The 20,588-nt window shown below is 55.7% G+C and overlaps 3 protein-coding genes across 4 annotated transcripts in view; all 3 read right to left on the bottom strand.

Annotated features, from left to right (window-relative positions):
- Positions 1–20,588, bottom strand: part of LOC102449608 (glycine N-acyltransferase-like protein 3) — a 73,751-nt gene that overhangs the window by 24,064 nt on the left and 29,099 nt on the right. The window lies entirely within an intron of this gene.
- LOC142829272 (glycine-N-acyltransferase-like protein 3) lies at positions 7,239–14,351 on the bottom strand. Of its 2 annotated transcripts, XM_075928533.2 has the most exons (6): positions 12,816–12,965; positions 11,980–12,112; positions 10,676–10,783; positions 10,211–10,331; positions 9,879–9,999; positions 7,243–8,449 (listed from the first exon to the last, which is right to left on the bottom strand). In XM_075928533.2, exons 2-6 carry the CDS (start codon positions 12,055–12,057, stop codon positions 7,996–7,998), a joined length of 882 nt encoding a protein of 293 aa, XP_075784648.2. In that variant the 5' UTR covers positions 12,058–12,112; positions 12,816–12,965; the 3' UTR covers positions 7,243–7,995. The 2 variants fall into 2 exon arrangements, with proteins under 2 accessions (XP_089634890.1, XP_075784648.2); XM_089778764.1 differs by lacking the exon at positions 10,676–10,783 and having other exon boundaries at positions 7,239–8,449; positions 12,816–14,351.
- LOC149524385 (glycine N-acyltransferase-like protein 3) overlaps positions 19,691–20,588 on the bottom strand; it is a 29,846-nt gene continuing 28,948 nt past the window's right edge. Inside the window, exon 8 of the mRNA XM_089778841.1 lies at positions 19,691–20,144. Within this exon, the coding sequence (XP_089634967.1) occupies positions 19,691–20,144 (454 nt within the window). The remainder of the gene's footprint in view (positions 20,145–20,588) is intronic.

Genomic DNA, 20,588 nt, shown 5'->3' with positions numbered 1-20,588 from the left:
GTTTGGGGTCACAACTGTGTTAACTTTAAATGCAGGAACTGTAAGATATGGCCACTAATGCAGGCAGTTACTGGGGGGACAGAGAGAAGTCAGACTGTGTTTAACTGAGTTCAGAGGAGAGAGAATCTGTCAGTGCACAGAATCTGGAATGGACGAGCCTTCCTCTGCCAAAACTCAGTCAAGTCTCCTCCCTGTTCCAATGATGGAGCTAGAACAGACACCAGAAGGCAGCTGGTGGGAGCGGATGGTGGGAGCAGTTGGCAGGAACGGCCCATTCAAGCAGCGGGAGGAGGCGGGTGGAGTGTCCTGCGGGAGCAGCAGCAGGCGGCCGGCGCAGCAACTGGTGGGAGCAGTTGGCCGACAACCAGTGGGAGCAGTGGCAGGGGACAGGTGCAGTGGCTGGAGGGAGCAGTGGCAGGGGACAGGTGCAGTGGCTGGTGGGAGCAGTGGCAGGGGACAGGTGCAGTGGCTGGTGGGAGCAGTGGCAGGGGACAGGTGCAGTGGCTGGTGGGAGCAGTGGCAGGGGACAGGTGCAGTGGCCGGCGGGAGCAGTGGCAGGTGGCTGACAGGGGCAGCAGTGGCCGACATTGCCACATGCTCAACAAGGGGAGACATCATGGAGATGTACCTGTGGACTCTGGGTCTGGAGGCAGGTGAGCCCACAGGAGAGGTCAATGTCAGTTTTGTTGGAGATGGAAGCATCATGCACCCAAGGGGGGGGCGAGGCTGAGGGGGTTACAATTGAGCAGCTGTGGGTGGAGCAGGCAGAGGCCGTGTCTACACTGAAAATGCTGCAGCCCCAGTTCTGCCCTCTAGCGCTGTCTGAACGGGGCTTAGCTCAGCGTAACCACGTCCTTCCAAGGGGGGATTTTCACTGGCTCAGTAACTCTGTCCTGTCGCCCAGCCCTTAGTGTCCATCTGCCAGGCCAGCCTCGGGAGCCCCTGTTCAGTGCAGTGCCCTGGCGCAATGTGCGTGGGTGTGTTGTGGGCGTCCTGGGGCATTGCTGCTCCCCTGCACTCTTGGCTCCAGTGGAGTGGAGAGAATGCTGGTGCTGTGTGATCTCTGGTGTGTGTGGCTGGTTCATGGCCCCAAAACTCAGTGGCTATTCATGGTGTGTGTGAAAAGCCTGGTGCATGCTCCCAGGATGGCTACATTCTGCTCCCTGCCAGCGGGACAGGGCTTCCCTGGATGTTGGCTTTCTCTGGGCACAGGGACAGTTGGTCAGATACCCCTGTGATGTAGTGTCAGTATCTTGCTGGGCTGAGGGCTGTGGATGACCCCTACTGGCCTCTGTCTATAAGCACTGTCCAGCAGGGGGTGTTTTCAGGGCCCCCATGGCAGTGACCGAACTGGTTCTACCAATGAAAGGAAGGGATGGAACAAAAGCAGTGAGTGTTGGGGGAAGGGGCAGTTTCTGGCTGGAATCATGAAGGAGAGAGACTATGGAGGGGTCTGGGAGTCTCAGGGCCAAGGCATCCCATCTCTAGGGGTCTGAGGCATCCTGGCCCAGACTCCTGTAGCCACGTCACGTCTAGGCTGCGCTGTATCCTGGAAAAGCAATAAACACTCTATGGGTATGTCTACACTACAGCGCTAGTTCGAACTAACTTAGTTCGAATTAGTTAATTCGAACTAAGCTAATTCGAACTAACGCGTCTAGAACTAAAAACTAGTTCGAATAAGCGTTTTGCTAATTCGAACTAGCAAGTCCACATTGAGTGGACTCTGAACAGGGCTTAAGGATGGCCGGAAGCAGTGCCGGCAGGGCATAAAAGGAGGACTTAGAGCATGGAGATGCTGTCTCAGGCTAGCCGAGGGCTGCGCTTAAAGGGTCCCGACCCCCACCCCGGACACACAGTTCTAAGGGGTGCCCCGCTTACAAAGAAGTTCTGGCTTGGAGTGCCCGGAGTACCCACACTGGGCACATCACACCACTCGGCCATCAGCCCGGCTGCACTTGCCACAGGCTGCCATCTGGGGAGAGGGGGCAATCGGGGGGCTGCAGGAGAGCTTCCACCCCCAGAAGCCCGCAGAGCCAGCCCAGTCCTCCCCATCGGGGGCTCGTACCCCATTCCTCCCTCACCTCCTTCCACTTACCCTTCCCTAGCCCCCCTTCTTATTGATGTTCAAAATAAAGATAACGTTTCTTCCAACATTGACTCTGTCTTTATTGAACAAAACTGGGGGAGACTGGGAAAAGGAGGTGGGAGAGGGGAAGAGAAAGGCTGGGAGAAGGGAGGGCAACTAACATGATCAGGGGTTGGGAACAGGTCCCAGATGAAGAGAGGCTACAGAGACTGGGACTGTTCAGCTTAGAAAAGAGGAGACGGAGCGGGGACAGGATAGAGGTCTCTAAAAGCAGGGGTTGGGTGGAGAGGGTGCATTCAGAAAAGTTCTTCCTGAGTTCCCATAAAGAAGGACTAGAGGACACCAAAGGAAAGGAATGGGTAGCAGGCTTGAAACTAGCAAGAGAAAGTTGTTCTTCTTGACAAAGCAAATAGTTAACCTGCGGAACTCCTTGCTGCAGGAGGCAGTGAAGGCTACAACTAGAACAGAGTTGAAAGGGAAGTGAGATCAAGTCATGGAGGTTGGGTCCATGGAGTGGTATTAGCCAGGGGGTAGGAGTGGTGTCCCTGCCCAAAGTTTGTGGAAGGCTGGAGAGGGATGGCACGAGACAAATGGCTTGGTCACTGTCTTCAGTCCATCCCCTCCAGGGTCCCTAGGGTTGGCCGCTGTTGGCAGACAGGCTACTGGGCTAGATGGACCTTTGGTCTGACCCAGTACGGCCATTGTAAGCTCAGGGCTCAGGGTCGGGGGTCTCAGTGGACCCCCTTGATTTTCATGCACACCTGCTCCTGGGTGGCCAGGCTGGCAGCTCTCCTGCCCTAGCCGGCCACTTTCCTGTGCCTAGTGCGGAGATCATGGACGAGGTCCACGATGTCCGCACTAGCCCAGGAAGGTGCCCGCCTCTTGCAGTCCAGGGCAAGCTCCCGGGAGCCGCCAGCCTGGTCCCGGCAAGAGGGGGTGGTCTGGGGGACATCGGGTGGGTGGCTCTGTGCCGTGCCAGGTGCAGGGTCTGCTAGCTGGGTGCTGGCAGGCTTGCACCTGGCACGGACACCGTAGCCAGCCCGTGCCCCTTTAAGGGGTCCGGGGCCGGGAGGGGGGCATAGAGTTTCCCTGGTGTTGGCCAGAGTGGCCACCAGGGAAACCTGGGGAGGGCTAGCCTCCCACTAGTTCGAACTAAAGGGCTACACAGCCCTTAGTTCGAACTAGCTAGTTCGAACTAGGCTTAGTCCTCGTAAAATGAGGTTTACCTAGTTCGAACTAAGCGCTCCGTTAGTTCGAATTAAGTTTGAACTAACGGAGCGCTAGTGTAGCGCCTAGGAAAGTTAGTTCGAACTAACGTCCGTTAGTTCGAACTAACTTTTCAGTGTAGACATACCCTATTATACTGGCTGGCGGAGTCTGTTCTCTCTGCTACGGGGCTTCATGATCAGGGGGACCCTGAACTTGCTGTCACAACCCCCCAGAGAGGCAACATCCCCCAGATCCCAGGACTCTTGAGGGGAAACAAGACAAGGGGTCAGAAAACACTATAATGTGCCAGGACCTCCAAATCCCGGCACCTGCACAGGGGCGAGGAGAGGGACTCAGAGACCACTTGAGGTAGAGGAGCCCTGGGATTCTAAGGGGAGCATCCAACACTCTCAAAAGGAGCAGGCCTTTGCAATTGTATTGGAAGAGAGAATGTGCATGATACTCCCCCCCCTCGCTGCCACCATCGTATCACCCCTCCCAATACTCAACTTCCTCATCTGATCCCCCTAATGCTTCTGATCTCCCTGTAACACTCCTCCGTGTGCTGCAGTCTCAATCCCCTGCAGCCCTATTCCCCTGCCTCCCAACTCCCTCTCCCCACAAACTCTCACTCATGGCATTTATTTATTGATTACTAGGTTAAGTGTAGCCTGAAGTATTCCCTGTCCTGCAGGTACAGTGTCCCCAAAACATGAGATTAAAAATGCCGTTAGCGGGACAGGACGTCACATCGGGAACAGCTCGTTCTCAGACGTCTGCCAAAGGTCAGAGGTGACCTTAGGGACATTTAACTATTATGGGGCCGTACCACCCCTGAGCCGCAGGGCGTTGTGGCTGGCATAGAGCTGTTTCGGGTGGGACTTGGTTAAAGTTGCTAGGCTGTTTGAAAGATAACGTTGGGTCAGTGAAGGGAAACGGATGCAGAGAACCTGGTAATGGAGCTGTGGGACTTGGCCCCAGGAGTAGGGCCTTAGCAAATTTGTGACTGTAAAAGTGCGCTATGGACCATGAAATCTGGTCTGTTGCATGAGGACTGGCTATTGCAAGGTACTGGCGGATTGTCCCCCTTCGCTTTATGCAGCTGCCGGCAGCAGCGATTCATTTAGAAGGTGAGTGACCAACTGGAGGGAAGCAGCTGCTGGCCAGGAGCCCAGCTCTGAAGTGAAGGCAGATTCCTTGCCAGCAGCAGCCTAGTTAACAGCTCCTCAGAACGGGGGGCGGAGGGGTATCAATCCTATGATCCCACCAATGGCTTTCAATGTGCCCCCACAGCCTAATATTGGTTCATATTGGGCTTCAGAACCATCACATTTCAGATTAAAATGTGTAACACCACGAAGCTGATGATTATTAAAATCTTATGACTGCAATGGACCAAAATGAAGCATGAATTTGTAACGGCCCCAGCCCTGAGCCTGGGACATGTACCAGAGAGGTGCTGGAGTGACGTCTGCTTGGCTGTCACAGGGCTGATCACCTGCATGTAGCCACGCCCACGGTACTGGGGCAGGGTGTAGCCGTGGACCATGGCACCAAAGGGATCCATGAGACTCCGGCTGACGGAGTGGCCGCTTGTAGCCAGGAGGCAGAGACTGGGGAAGTGACAGAGCAGGATGGCCAGGTATCGCCTCTTTGCTCGGTCCCTCTGCAGGGCCACGTCTCGTTCAGCAGATCAGTGTGGTGACGTCCAGGGCTAAGAGCCTCCTGACGGGGTCCAGCCTGAGGGCACCGGGAGCAGGGTGGCAGATAAAGGAGGAAGAACACGCGTGCTCAGGGGTGGGGAATAGGGCTCAGAGCCCATCCATTCTGGCCCTGGACGACTGTCTTGTTTCATGAGGTGTGGACACAGGGCCATGCCCCACTAATGCAGGCGGGAGTGGCGCTGTGTCATATCTCTGATCAACGGCGCTCTGAGGGGGTGTTTGCTTCATCACGACAGCTTCTCCCCATTCCCAAAGCGCTGCCTGGGACCACGGCCTGAGCTGCGGCCCGGAATGAGCAGCCAATCCCTGAACATGCTTTGGGCAGGGAAGGGACCTCTGTCCCAAGTGGCCATTTTCCCTTGGGCAGGAGGCTGGTGGAAGAAGTGAGGCCGGTGGAAGAAGTGAGGCCGGTGTCTGGCTGAGCTCGGCCTGGGCAGCAGTTGGGCAGAGGCATAAATTGCTGTCCCACCAGTTATTCTGCAGCTCAGTTTGCCTGGATTTGCAGGATGGCAAACGGAGCTTTGCCCCCCAGTTCCTCTGAAATGACACAGCTGGTGTTGGGGAATCCAGGAACCCCCCGCTCCAAACGCACTCCTGTGCCTGAGCAGTCCTGTGTCTGCAGGGTCCCTGAGCAGCCAGAGAGCAGGCCACAGGAGCCGGGCCAATCCCGTGGGACCTGCCATGTGCCAGAGGTGGGTGGGAGCAGAACCAAATGGAGAACTGCTGATGGAATCAGGGATCTGCCTGGTCGTCCCCTCTCCACTCAGCCTGGCCTCTGTCCTGGGGCCGGTGAGAGGGAACAAGGCTTCGTGTCCCAATCCCCACTCCCTGAGTCAGTCTGGCCCCACAGGTTCAGTGTGGCTGCTGAGGGGCAGCACCTCTCAGTGCCGATGGTGAGAACAGCTTGGAACTGGGGCCATGTATCCACCTGCACCTTGTGCCCACCCCAGCCGGGTTCCCGTGGTTTCTTTTCATTCCAGGGCTGTGGGTCTGCCAGAGGCAGGGGGCAGATTGAGCAAAATCATAAAACTCTTTCCAAGGGAGCCCTTTGCCAAAGGAGACAAGAGGGGCAGCAGGCGAGGAGTCCTGGGCAGCCCTCCTTAAACCTACACAAACAAGGCCCCAATCACCAGGGCTGGGTGAGGGGCGGCCCAGCTGGCATTTCTCAAAGGGGAGGGCCCAGGCCAGCCTGATGCCAGGCTCTGGGATGAGGCAATAGCTGACACTGAAGGGGCATCAGATTAATGGTTGTGTGCAGGGAAGTTAATCAAAGGGCAGAGCTGAGGGACAGGACTGGGTGTTTCCTTAACTGTGTAACTAGAGCCAGGTGAGTTCTCACTGCCGTGGTCCCCCACTGGATGCTGGTTTCTCCCTCCCCTTCATCTCAGCTCTGCTTGTGTCTTACACACCCAGTGCTTGGGAGCTGGGAAGTGCTTGCTCTTCAAGTGCCCACAGCTGAGCTGTTCAGTGATTCTAGAGCTGGGGCATCTCCAACTGGTCCTCTTGTCTATTTTTCAAAAGGAAGCCCTGGATATTTGACCCAACACTTGTTGCTGCTAAAACCAGTCTCCAGACCATGTTAGGCCCCCAGATCACTGTGGCTTTCAGCCCTTCAGGGGTGGGACACAAAGCCGACACTTTCTGGGAACCAACCAACCCTTTATAGGGAAAATTTCATTTTAAAACCTGGTGGATAAACAGTCAACTGTTGTGTGGCCCTAGCTGTGATTCTGGTGCCCCCCTCACATACATGGTCCCAGCCGTGCCAGGGAGCAAGGCCAGGAAACACTCAAAAGTGTCTGCAACAATCAGTTTAATTGCAGCTGGGATGACAAAGCACAAAATGATTGCTGCTGACAGCCAATGACAATGGGGGTATGTCTACACTACCCCGCTAGTTCGAACTAGTGGGGTAATGTATGCATACCGCACTTGCTAATGAAGCCCGGGATTTGAATTTCCCGGGCTTCATTAGCATAAGCGGGGAGCCGCCATTTTTAAATCCCGAGGAGTAACGGTAGTTCGGAATAGGACCCTAGTCCGAACTACCTAGTTCGAGCCCCGTGTAGCCGCGCTACACGGGGTTCGAAGCAGCGGGGATTTAAAAATGGCGGCTCCCCGCTTATGCTAATGAAGCCCGGGAAATTCAAATCCCGGGCTTCATTAGCAAGTGCGGTATGCATACATTACCCCGCTAGTTCGAACTAGCGGGGTAGTGTAGACATACCCTGGGTGAGGATAAGGGAATGTGGGTGCCTTGGCTGACTGGTGCTGAATTGGACAGGTCTGGGTCCCTTTTGGGTGTAACCTCAGCTCAGGAGTCCTGGGGGTTTGTGAAGTTTGGTTTGCGGATAATCAGCATCCCTGGGAGGAATTTAACTCTTGAGTTACTGAGACAGGCTGTCCCCTGAGGGAGTCCTTGATAAGGACACACTTTGGGGCTGCCTGGTATCCAGAGGGAACAACCACATGGATTCTGTTATAAGCGTTATGGCCAGAACTCACCGCTCAAGGAGGCTGCTACAGGAAGAGATGTGACTGGAGGGTGGAGAGGGAAGGGGTGGTTCAGGAAATCGGGTGAGGTCTCTGGCAGGGTGAGCGGAGGGTGACACAGGGACGATGGAGGAGTTAGCAAGTTAGCAAGGCAGTACATGGAGCAGGCTGCCCCAGGGAATGCAGGGGAGGAAGAGCAGAGCAGGTGCAGGTGAATACTTAGCTTGATTGGCTGGCAGACCATTGAGCTGTTGCTGGGGTGTCCTGCAGGGGAAGTGGAATAGGGAGGTGCTGTGTATGTCCAGGGGCACACAAAGGAGGGCAGGCTATGGAGCTGGGCAGACCCTGTAAAGCTGGGTATGGGGCTGTGGGAGAGGGGCAAGGCCCTGAGGCTGGAGGTGGGAGATGTTAGTGGTTCCACTTGGCCTAACAATGATCCCCAGACTTGCTCACCCCTCTCTTGTCAAGTGCTCTGGGTCGCTAGGCTGGGGACTTACCCGCTGCCCTGGGGGGTAGGGTGGGGGCTCTGTCCACTGCTGCGTTACATTGGATGAGGTAGAACAGGCTGGGCAGGCGCTGGAAGCCCCCTTGCTCCTGCAGCCTCTGCATGTGGAAGTTGTCCACAGCCACATAGCCGTAGCTGGGGTAGCCTAGTGAATGGAGCCGCTTGGCCATCACGTTACTCAGCACCCTGTTGTAGCCGCGCCCCCGGTGCTGTGGCAGAGTGTAGGCAGGCCTCAGGGCACCAAACGCATCTGAAGCTGCCCAGCTGACAGGGCAGCCAGTGGCATCCAGGAAGCAGGCACCGGGGAAGTGGCGGATCAGGCTGGCCAGGTACTTCCTGCTCCTCTCGTTCCCCCCAAAGCGCCACGTCTCATTCAGCAGGTCGACATGGGAGACATCCAGGGACGAGAGCTTCACAGCTGGGTCCAGCCTAGGGGGGCAGAGAGCAGCAGGGCGGAGCCCCAAAGGTCAGGGATGGGGACTGAGACCCCCAGAATGATGAGACTGGCCCGATGATCTTGGGGCTTTAAAAAAATATGATGCTGTATTGCTGGTCTCCCTTGAGAGCTGATCTCCCCTGGCCCCAACCCTGCTAGTGCTCTATGATTTATTATGGTGATAGCCACCCTCGTCTCCTACCTCCTCATAGGGGCATACCCCACCCCTCCCCCAGCTAATCATTCTGCCCCAGATGTTCTGCCCCTGTACAGGAACTCTCAGCCCTGTGCCCACCCCACAGCCTGCCCTTGGCACCTCCTGGGTTCTTCCTCCCTTCCCTGTCCTGTGGGGGCACCTGCTGGCTCCCCTCTGCTGTTCCTAGGCCAGCTGGCCTAGAGATGGGGGAGCAGGCACACTGTGCTGTCCCATCACTCACAATGGGAGGAAAAGGAAGGAGAGGAACTGCCCTGGGATACTGAGCAATTTCTGTTCCCATGAGAAGGTGTCATGCTACTGCGGACCCTCTTACTGCAGCAGCTTTGATTGGCTGCTTTTCCCCAGTATGTCCTGTGGGAGAGGCGGCCAGTCAGACTGGGCTTTCACACACACACCCGCCCAAGCGGTGCGGAATTCGGATGATAGTATTTGTAAGCTGGTTTCAGACCTGGCCAGACTTGTGGGACTCAGGAGGGGAAAGACAGAATCAAGTGATGAGGTGAGGAGCTACCTTGCTTGGGGGATAGAAATGGGACCCAGAGTCTTTCTCTCCTGGGGGGCAGCTCTGATCTGGCCCCAGCACATGGGATATCCACTGGGCCAGGGGTGGGGAATGGGATGTGGGGACTTTCCCTTTATACCCACATGACGGCAACACTGCCAAATGTCCCTTCTTGTTAGAACTGAGCACTTCCTTCCTCCTTTTGGGAGAGACCCCCCCCCCACTGCCCACATCACCCCCTGGGTACCTGCCCCTCCCTGGGTCCAGGTGAAAAGCCAAGTTCTGAACAGGCTGTGGGCAGGGCAGGCTCCTCTCTACCCTGGGCCGGGTGAGACGTGGTGCAGGGATGTGAGGAGCATGGCCACTCAGCGCCTTCTGGGTTTCCTGGCAGAGGGCAGTGCCCTGTGCAGGTGCTGAAGGGATCTTGCCACCAATGGGTGGTCCCAGCCCATGGCCACACTCCCCAGTCCCTGCGGGGTCCCTGAGGGAGGCTGGACTCAGCGCCAGTCCCACTGGGATTCTGCTGGTGGCAACAGAACCCCAGTGCTCCAGGCCCTTCATGGAGAGCAGCCTGACAGAGCTTGGACATCCAAGTAGCCTGCTGGCCAATGCCCCCACCTCTCAGCCTGCTCCCTACTCCACCATGCTCCACTCCTCCCCCAGTGCCTGGCTATGGAGCCCTGTGGTGCAGGGAGTTACTGACCGGATCTCAGGCATGGAGCTGGGATCGGGGTGGAAGTAGATGAAGTAGCGGTGCACGTCCAGCTGGGACCCCTTGGTCTGGGCGATGTCCCTGGAGGCCTCGTACACACCGTCACGGAGCCCTGCAGGGGGCAGTGATGGGCCGTGAGCCGTGTGGACCATAAGAGAATGGTTATGAGAAAAGGGCCCATACATGTGGGGAGCCCAGCCTGGCACAGGGGGCAGGGGTCTGAGCTACCAAATCCACCTGCCCCAGGCTTGGGTTTCAGAACAGGACAGGACAGATGCTCAGTATCTGGGGGGCTCTCCCCGGTGGTGTGGGCCCCAAATTACCGTGGCTGCGGAAGGCCTGGTCCCAGTTGATGGCGCTGCCCAGCAGGGTGTGGCAGGCGCCCAGGTCCCGGTAGTGCACTGCATACGTGTTGGTGTAGAAATCAGAGTCGTCCGATGCCACCTGCCGGGGGACACATGGAGCCAAAAGGGGAACTCCTATGGAATAACTGATCTGCCTGCCCCCCTTTGCAATCTTGGCCCCTTCTCCGCGGTTCCTTAGAGGTGAAGGGCTGCAAATCTCAATCCCAGCCCCCAAGCCAGCCTTCCCCCTGAGGGCCCTAGAAGAGTAAAGATCTAAATCAAATTCCTGTCCCCTCCCTGAGCCAACCTGTCTCCCATTCTAGGGCCCCTACAGAGGAAACACCCCAGGTCCCATTCCATGCTGTTCCCCCAGGTCAGGTGCAGCATGGTGGTCCCATTCCAAGCCGTTCTCCCAGATGCAGAGCTGTGGCTGTGGGGCTGCACCTCTCTGTGTGGCCGGATAAGGACAGCTTTGAATTCGGGCCATGAATCCATCAGCACCTCATGCCCAGCCAGGTTCCCACGGTTTATGTTCATCACGGCACCATGGACCTGTGAGAGACAGAGACAATCCTGCGCTCCCAGAACTGGAAGGCACCCTGAGAGGCCATTAAGCCCAGTCCCCTTCATTCATGGCAGGATCGAGCACCACTTGGAGGTGTTGGGAGCCAGAGGCAGGGCAGCAGTTCCAGCTTTTACAGCTCTGTCAGGAGCCTCCCGATATTTACTGAGGGGTTTCAGCATCTCGTGAGCCCCTGCACATTGGGGGAGATTTTGCCCTTTTGAAAAATGTCTGTTGTCTTCCATTACTGCCTATGGGGCTGACACCACAGGCTGCCTTTAGTGAAGATGGTCGCCACCCGGGTTCCCTGTAAGATGTGCATTTGTGCAGCTCCACAGGAGTAATTCAAATGCTTCCTAGATATTTAGCAGGGAGCCCACGGCTAGGGTTTTTTTTTCTACAGGTGGTGACATTCCCACATGCCTCAGTGCACATAGAAATTATTTTACACTTGGATGGAAAAAATCTGCAAATTAGCCGCCACCTCACAATGATTTCAGTGGGCCAAGGCCAGGGAAGCTGGTTGTCCCAGGTTCTGAGAGCCAGAGATGGGGGATCTGGGGATTGTGAATAGCAGCGAGGAGACGAGGCTGTGAGGGGTGGGGAGGGACAGCGGAAGGCACTAGGGGTTTGGCTGAAGGACAAGGAGGGAAAAGGGAGGTGGGGACATGGGCCGCGCTGTTTCTAGTCACCCTGGGTTTACTTTCCTAATTTTTGGGTCGGATCCTGCTGTGTGGCCCTTGGGCTTATATCGCAGAGGAGATCCTGAGTGTGTGTGAGCGTGGGGGCAAATGGACTGTGACCCCTCCTATGCACTCACACACATTTGAACCATGTGAAGGGCCTGGAGTCATGAAGGGAGCCAGAGTGACCAGCTTGGTAAATGTTTGGCAAGGAATCCGCCTGTGCAAAGATTGCTTCATATGGCAAGAATCTACCGCGTGATTGGTTGTGGGTGTCCCACTGGCTATGCTGTGTGAGCAGGAGGAATAGGTGATGGGTTTGGACTTTGAGAGACAGGAGATGTGGGTGGGGATGGGGTAATCGAAAGAGCAGCCAGAGCGGGAGAGGGTCCTGCCTGCAGCCAGCCAATCCCTGCCCCATCCCTGGGGAGAGAGAACTTTCTGCCTCACTCCCATTACTATCCCAAGAGGTGCTGTGTGTGGGGACGGAAGGTCCATTTCACCAGCAGAGTCTCAGGCAGGCTCCTCCGCAATGTCCCCTCCAGCAGCTGCAGCTTGGAAGAGCAGCTCAGGAGCAGCATCTCCGGTGGGGACGGGCCCTCTGCAGCTTCCAGCAATGACTGCGCGGGGGACGCCCTGGGGGGCAGAGACGCATCAGTTCCCTGCAACCTCCCTGCTCCCACCTCCCTGGAGACTCACAGGGTGTCTGCAGCCTCCCAGATCTGCCAAAATAGCCAGTCCTATTTGCTGACCCCACCATAAACGAGGCGGATGCAGCTCCTGTGCCTGGGTGTTGTTCACACTATTACACCAATAGTTGTTTTCTCAGAGCAGCATTTCCTGAGGGTTTTCCTCTTCCCTACGTATCAGAGGATAGCTCAGTGGTTTGTACATTGGCCTGCTAAACCTGGGATTGTGAATTAAATCCTTTCAGAGGTGATTTGGGGCAAAAATTTGTTAGGGATGGTACTTGATCCTGCTGTGAAGGTAGGGGACCGCACTTGATGACCTTTGAAGGTCCCTTCCAGTTCTAGGAGATAGGCAATCTCTATTAATGTATAGCTTCCCTGGAGCTTTTCACTTTAAAAATCCCTTTTCATGAGAATTTGCACAAGTGTCACTTGGACGTTTCCAGATACAAGCAGTGGTGGGTCAGCACCTCGACTGGACAATTCTCTTTGAAGAGAGAACAAACCTTCCCACTATTTCCCCCACTTTTTTGAGCCTCTCATAACGCACCAGTCTGGGTGCAGTGCCCTGCTCACCATCGACTCTACAACAATAATACCCCAGGGCAGGACTGGGCAGGCCTAGGGTATCCCTAGTAGCTCCCACTCACCTGGGCAGTCTCAGCACTGGGATAAAATGCAGCGCCAAAGAAGTTGGAGGACCCGGGAGCTCGTGGCGCAGTGAGGTTCCTGCTGGAGAGCAGCTGGTTCTGTCCCTGCTGGTCTCTCTCTCGGGGGCTGATCCAGCCTCTCTCGGGGGCTGTTCTGACATTTTATACCCGACAAATGAACCATTAACAGAGTCTGTGCCTGGCTGGGAGCTGGGCCAGTCATGTCCCTACACTAGCACGGCAGGGTCAGGCTCCTTCCATGGGCAGAGGGGGAGAGGTGATTTCCTGGGGCCAGTGGAAAAGAATGTTGAGGAGACATGAGCATGGCCAGGAGTGGGGCGCAGCTGGTTCCTTTTGAATCCTGACCCACGTCCCCGGCGATCTCAGCTCTGGGCTCTCCCATGGCAGCTTCTGCCTCACTCTGTCTCTCTTAAACAGAAGCCTTCGCTTTCGTAACCGTAGCCAACCTGGTGCTCAGCTGGCGTATTGTATGAAATTATTCAGCAGCTGCTTTGCTGTCTCCAGATCCCTGGCCTGGGACAATCCTGCAAGTACGGGGCCCCTGAGCAGCGTGACGGGTCCATGGATCTCGGTGGGTTGGCATCCGCAGGAGTGCACCCATGTCGAAGATGCAGCTTGGGACAATAGCTGCAAACACCTCAGTGGGTGCACCCAGCTCCCCTCATCTGACCAGTACTCAGGAGCCTGTGCCATGCACCGAGCCTGCCTGTTCTCAGCTCCTCACCCTACTCTAGTGGTGTGATTTAGGCGCATGCTGCCAGAATGTCTGCGCTTGGCTCCCTGCCAGCAGCACAAGGCTTCCCTAAATGTTGGCTCGCACTGGGGGCAGGGAAAGTAGATCACACACCCCCTAGAGGGCAGGGTCCCCCAGATCCCAGCACATATGAGGGGAGACAAGTGTTCAGACACCCTGTAAAGAGCAATGGAACTGCAGATTCTGGCACCTGCGTATGAGCATAGAGAGCGACTCACATCCCCCTTAAGTTATAGGGACCACAGGATTCTGAATGGGGCCTCAGACACCCTCAAAAGGCCAGAACCTCCCAATCCCAGAGCACATATTAGAAGAAAGAAGGTGGCTGATACTCCCGCCCCTTCCTTGCCATTATCATATCACCCCTCCCGATATCCAACTCCCTCACCTGAACCCCCTAATGCCTCTGATCTCCCCATATACCCTAACCTTTGCTTCAGCCCCAGATTGCTGTACCCCTATTCCCTCTGCCTGCTAATTCCCCCACCCCTCACTCACGTTACTAGATTAAGCGTTGCCTGCGTAATTTGCTGTCCTGCAGGTACAGTTTCCCCAAAGGACAAGATTAGAACTCCTTTTAGCAGGGGCAGTATGTCACAGCGGGAACAGCTCATTCTCAGACTTCTGCCAAGGGTCAGAGGTGACCTTACAGCCATTTAACCACCATGGGGCAGTAACACCTCTGAGCCACAGGGCACTAAGTCTGGCATAAACTAGTATTGGATGGGAGGTTGTTATAGTTGCTCAGCTGGCTGAGAACCAAGGACGGGACAGTGAAGAGGAACTAGGATGCAGGACACCATGGCTGTGTCTAGACTGGCATGATTTTCCGGAAATGCTTTTAACAGACAAATTTTCCATTAAAAGCATTTTCCGAAAAGCGTGTCTAGATTGGCCACGGACGCTTTTCCGTAAAAAAGCCCCAATCGCCATTTTTGCGATCAGGGTTTTTTTTTTTTTTTTGCAGAAAACAAATCTCAGCTGTCTACACTGGCCCTTTTGCGTAATAGTTTTGCGCAAAAGGGACTTTTGCCCGAACAGGAGCAGTATAGTATTTCCGCAAAAAGCACTGATTTCTTACAGTAGGAAGTCAGTGCTTTTGCGGAAATTCAAGCGGCCAGTGTAGACAGCTTTTCTGGAAAAGAAGCTGATTTTCCTGAAAAATTGGCCAGTCTATACATAGCCCATGGATACATCTACACTGTGAGAGAAAGTTGAGTTTACAAAGGCAACTTCAGTTACGCTAATTGCATAGCGTTGCTGAATTTGAAGTAGCTTGACTTGACATTTGACAGTATCTTTGACTTTCCTTACTACTCACGAAATGAGTTACAGACGTCAGAGTTAGAAACCCTTTATTAAAAATTAGATTGAAATAACATGAGTGTAGATTCGCACTCGCTCATTTCAAAATAACACGAGTTATTGAAATAAGCATGCAGTGTAGACCTAGGCTATGTGTTTAGGACTTAGGGTAGGTTCCGCCCCGGGAGGCTGGCCTCAAGAGTAAGGGATTAGCAAATTCGTGGCTGTGAAAATTAGTTTGGGAGCATGAATTCTGGTCTCCTCCATGAGGCCCGGCTGTTGTAGGGAGGTTGCAGGATTGTCACCCTTAGCTTTCTGTAGCTGCTGGAGCCAGCACTTCATTTAGAAGGTGGGTAACCGACTTTGAGAGAAGCAGCTGCTGGCTGGGAGCCCAGCTCTGAAGGCAGGATCCCTGCCAGGAGCAGCCCCGTTAGCACCTCCTCAACTAAGGGTGCCAATTACATGATTTCCCCCCCACTCCCATCACAGGGCGGGCACTCACCCTCCCCTCCCCCCCCCCCCCCCCCGCCGGCTCCTTCCATTGGTTGCTCCAGGAATCGGCACTCCTGCCTCGGAGCATCCTTTGCTGGTTGGTGCCCCAGGCTCTGGTGCAGGTCTCCTGCCGGTTCAGCTCCGAGTTCTTTCCTGGCTATGGTAGCGGACATACTTGATCTCAGATGGCGGGAGGAATGGGGGGTCTGGCCAGGAGAGGGGCGGGAGAGAGGGGCCAGCCAGGAGAGCGTTGGTGGTGTAGGGAGGGAAGCAGCCAGCGGGAATGAGGGCTGGCCGGGGGAGAACCAGCTGCTGGGGAGAGGGGAGCGAGAGGGGGATGAGGTTTACCGGGGCTGCCGACAAAGGGCTTTGATGTCGGCAGAGGAGCGTCCAGACTAGCGCGCTGAGCGGACAAAACGCTGATCACCTGTTTGTCAGCTCAGCGCGGCAGCCATGTAAATGTAAATGAAGCCGCGATCATTTAAATCGCGGCTTCATTTACCTTTGCGAAAACAACAAATCTACGGAGCCATGTAGTTCAGACATACCCTAACTGTCTATCTCTACCTCAGCTGTGGCTGACATGCTCTCAGCCTTCTGCCAAGGATGGGCTTCATCCTTAAAGGGCCAGTGTCCCCATCAATTCTCTCCCCCCCCGCCCCCATAGCCTTCAACCTGCCCCCACAGCCTCATAGTGGGTCAGGAGATTCATAGTTTGGACACTACCCAATTTAAGATTAAAATGTGTGAAACCATGAAGCTGACGATTATGAAAATCCTGTGAGCGTGCAAGGGACCAACATGAAGCATGAATTTGTTGGAGCCCCGCCCCTGTGGCTGGCACATGTGATGGAGAGGTGCTGGAGAGATGGGAGATGTTTCTAGCTTCATTGAGCCATGTGCTGAGACTGAAGTTTCCCTGGCCACCCTGCTGGCCTTCAGCCCTGCCCCATAGAAGTTCCAGGAAGGGGACTTAGGTGACATGGTGGCAGCTGCAAGGCCAGGGTGCCCTGGCAGGGGCCATTGCTCTCCCTGGGTGTGGATAACACAGTGGCACAGGCTGGGCTGACACTGGAAGCCCTGGCTCTCCTGCAGCCTCTGTATAGGTTGGTTTTCTTGTACCACAAGGTCATAGATGGGGTAGCCCTGCGCATGCGTCTGCTTGAACATCATGGTGCTGACCACCTGCATGAAGCCGCACCCATGGTATTGGGGCAGGGTGTCGCCATGCACCATGGCACTAAAGGGGTCCAGAAGTCTCCAGCTGATGGGGTGGCTGCCGGAATCCAGGAGACAGAAGTTGGGGAAGTGGAGAACCAGGTTGGCCAGGTATCGCTTTTTTGCTCAGTACCTCTGTAGGGCCATGTCTTATTTAGCAGGTCGGTGTGGGGATGTCCAGGGGACAGAATCTCTTGGCAGAGTCCAGCCTGGGGGCACAGGGAGCAGGGTAGGAGCAAGTGGAGGGAGGAACAGGTGGGCTCAGGGGATGGGGAATAGGGCACAGAGGCCTTCCACTCTGGCCCTGGCTCAGGGGGCCTGGCTGGTTTAGTGACGTGTGAAACATGGGCTTTTGCCCCACTAATGCAGATGGGAGCAGCACTGAGTCATGTCCCTGGTCAGTGGGTCTCAAAGGGTATGTCTAGACTACATGGCTCGTGAAATGAGGTTTACCGGAGCGGTCGACAAGGGCTTCCCAGACTACCGCGCTGTGCTGCCAAACAGCTGATAGCACAGCGCGGCGGCCATTTTGATGTAAACGAAGCGGTGATTGTTCAAATCGCCGCTTCATTCTCCTATGTCTGGTCAACTCATCTACAAGGCTCCGTCAACAGGGCCATGTCGTCCAGACACACCCAAAGGGGATATCTCATGGTGGCTTCTCCCCATTTCCAAAGCACCTCCTGGAGCCAGAGCCTGATCTGGGGGCTGGAATGAGCTGCCAATGCTACAGGTCTGGGGAGGGAAGGCACCTCTGGTCCGGGCAGCCATTGTGCCTGGTGGGGCCATGTAACGGGGCAGGTGGCTGGTGGAAGAAGTGAGGCTGGTGTCCATCTGCGCTCAGCCTGGGCAGCTTGCCAAGGTGCAGCCTGCGGAACAGTTGGGCAGAGGCATAATCAGCTGTGGAGCAAGGCCCCCCTCCCATGACATGATCCCCCGACAGGTTTATCTGCGGCGCTGTTTGCCGTACCTGGCTTTGCAGGATGGAATGTCAAACAGAGCTTTGCCCCCCGAGTTCTTCTGAAATGACACCTCTGGTGCCAGGGAAGCCAAGAACCTCCCTCCCACCGCACCCCTGTGCCTGAGCTGTGTCGTGTCTGCAGGGTCCCTGAGCAGCCAGAGAGCAGACCGCAGGGACAGGCCATTCCCAGCGGGATCTGCCATGTGCCTGGGAGTCAGCGTGAGGACAGACGGCCAGTCCATGGACCTTCCACTACGGGAGAGGCCCTTAGCAGTGGGAGCCCCGAAGGGGAACGTGGCTGTGGGGGGCTGAGCCTGCCATGCGGGGACTTGAGGAGGCCAAACTGACCCACTGACGCTCTGGTCTCACAAATGGGGGCCTGCATCAGTCGAGCCCGGTCCTGAGCTTTGGGGCTCTTAGGTGCAGCTTGGTGGGGACTGGAGATACCTGTAGACTCGCAGGCTGGTGCTGCAGGGGAGTGCAGAAGGTGGAGGGCGGAAAAGACTTTACATATACCTTGCTGCTACAGTCACTGGTTACACAAACTTCCCCCGGAATCACAATACTTAGATTTGGGGAGGGAGGGGTTTCTCCCCCCATCAAGTGATTTTTATCCGTAAAACCAGGGTGAACTCTTGAACGAGAAGTAACAGTAGTTCGAACTAGGAAGCCTAGTTCGAACTACCTAGTTCGTGCCGCGTGTAGCCGCGCGGCACAGGGTTCGAACAAGCGGGGATTTAAAAATGGCGGAGCCCCGCTTATGCAAATGAAGCCCGGGAAATTCAAATCCCGGGCTTCATTTGCAAGTGCGGTATGTCTACATTACCCCGCTAGTTCGAACTAGTGGGGTAGTGTAGACATACCCCCAGTGCTTGGGAGCTGGGAAGTGTTTCCCTTCAAGTGCCCACAGCTGAGCTGTTCAGTGATTCTAGAGGTGGGGCATCTCCAACTGGTCCCCTTGTGTATTTTTCAAAAGGAAGCCCTGGATATTTGACCCAACACTTGTTGCTGCTAAAACCAGTCTCCAGACCATGTTATGCCCCCAGATCACTGTGGCTTTCAGCCCTTCAGGGGTGGGACACAAAGCCGACACTTTCTGGGAACCAACCAACCCTTTATAGGGAAAATTTCATTTTAAACTTTGGTGGATAAATGGTCAACCGCTGTGTGGCCCTAGCTGTGATTCTGGTGCCCCCCTCACATACATGGTCCCAGCCGTGCCAGGGAGCAAGGCCAGGAAACACTCAAAAGTGTCTGCAACAATCAGTTTAATTGCAGCTGGGATGACAAAGCACAAAATGATTGCTGCTGACAGCCAATGACAGTGGGTGAAGAGAAGGGAATGTGGGTGCCTTGGCTGACTGGTGCTGAATTGAACAGGTCTAGGTCCCTTTTGGGGGTTTGTGAAGTTTGGTTTGAGGATAATCAGCATCCCTGGGAGGAATTTAACCCTTGAGTTACTGAGACAGGCTGTCCCCTGAGAGAGTCCTCGATAAGGGATCACTCTGGGACTGGCTGGTATCCAGAGGGAACAACCACATGGATCCTGTTACAAGCGTTATGGCCAGAACGCACCACTCAAGGAGGCCGATTGTGCAGCCCCTACCACCCCGTCTAAAGCTGCTGTTTGTCCCCTCCTAAGAAGGGTAAAATGCTGAGGAGAGCAGGCTGCTGCGGGCAGAGATGTGACTGGAGGGTGGAGAGGGAAGGGGCGGTGCAGGAAATCGGGTGAGGTCTCTGGCAGGGTGAGGGGAAGGTGACACAGGGACGATGGAGGAGTTAGCAAGTTAGCAAGGCAATACACCGAGCAGGCTGCCCCAGAGAATGCAGGGGAGGAAGAGCAGAGAAGGTGCAGGTGAATACTTAGCTTAATTGGCTGGAAGATCATTGAGCTGTTGCTGGGGTGTCCCGCAGGGGAAGTGGAATAGGGAGGTGCTGTGTATGTCCGGGGGCACACAAAGGAGGGCAGGCTATGGAGCTGGGCAGACCCTGTAAAGCTGGGCATGGGGCTGTGGGAGAGGGGCAAGGCCCTGAGGCTGGAGGTGGGAGATGTTAGTGGTTCCACTTGGCCTAACAATGATCCCCAGACTTACCCACCCCTCTCTTGTCTAGTGCTCTGGGTCGCTAGGCTGGGGACTCACCCGCTGCCCTGGGGGGCAGGTTGGGGGCTCTGTCCACTGCTGTGTTACATTGGATAAGATAGAACAGGCTGGGCAGCCGCTGGAAGCCCTGTCGCTCCTGCAGCCTTTGCATGGGGTAGTTGTCCACGGCCACGTGGCCGTAGCTGGGGTAGCCTAGTGAATGGAGCCGCTTGGCCATCACGTTACTCAGCACCGTGTTGTAGCCGCGCCCCCGGTGCTGTGGCAGAGTGTAGGCATGTCTCAGGGCACCAAATTCATCTGAAGCCATCCAACTGACAGGGCGGCCGGTGGCATCCAGGAGGCAGGCACTGGGTAAGTGGCGGATGACGTTCACCACGTATTTCCTGCTCCTCTCGTTCCCCCCAAAGCGCCACATCTCATTCAGCAGGTCGACATGGGAGACATCCAGGGATGAGAGCTTCACAGCCGGATCCAGCCTAGGGGGACAGAGAGCAGCAGGGCGGAGCCCCAAAGGTCAGGGATGGGGACTGATACCCCAGAATGTTGAGACTAACCCGATGATCTTGAGGCTTTACCAAAATACGATGCTGCATTGCTAGTGTGCCCTGAGAGCTGATCTCCCCTGGCTCCAACCCTGCTAGTGCTCTATGATTTATTATGGCGATAGCCACCCCAGTCTCCTACCTCCTCATTGGGGCATATCCCCCCCAGCTAATCATTCTGCCCCAGCCGTTCTGCCCCTGTACAGGAACTCTCAGCCCTGTGCACAGCCCCACAGCCCCCCCTTGGCACCTCCTGGGTTCTTCCTCCCCTCCCTGTCCTGTGGGGGCTGCTGCAGACTCCCCTCTGCTGTTCCTAGGCCAGCTGTCCTAGAGATGGGGGAGCAGGCACACTGTGCTGTCCCATCGCTAAAAACAGGG

This window comes from Pelodiscus sinensis, chromosome 5, assembly GCF_052426305.1.
Source record: "Pelodiscus sinensis isolate ZL-2025 chromosome 5, ASM5242630v1, whole genome shotgun sequence".
In the NCBI taxonomy this organism is placed as follows: Eukaryota; Metazoa; Chordata; order Testudines; family Trionychidae; genus Pelodiscus; species Pelodiscus sinensis.
The sequence above is the reverse complement of the archived record's forward strand: the minus strand, read 5'-3'. Positions and strand labels throughout refer to the sequence as shown.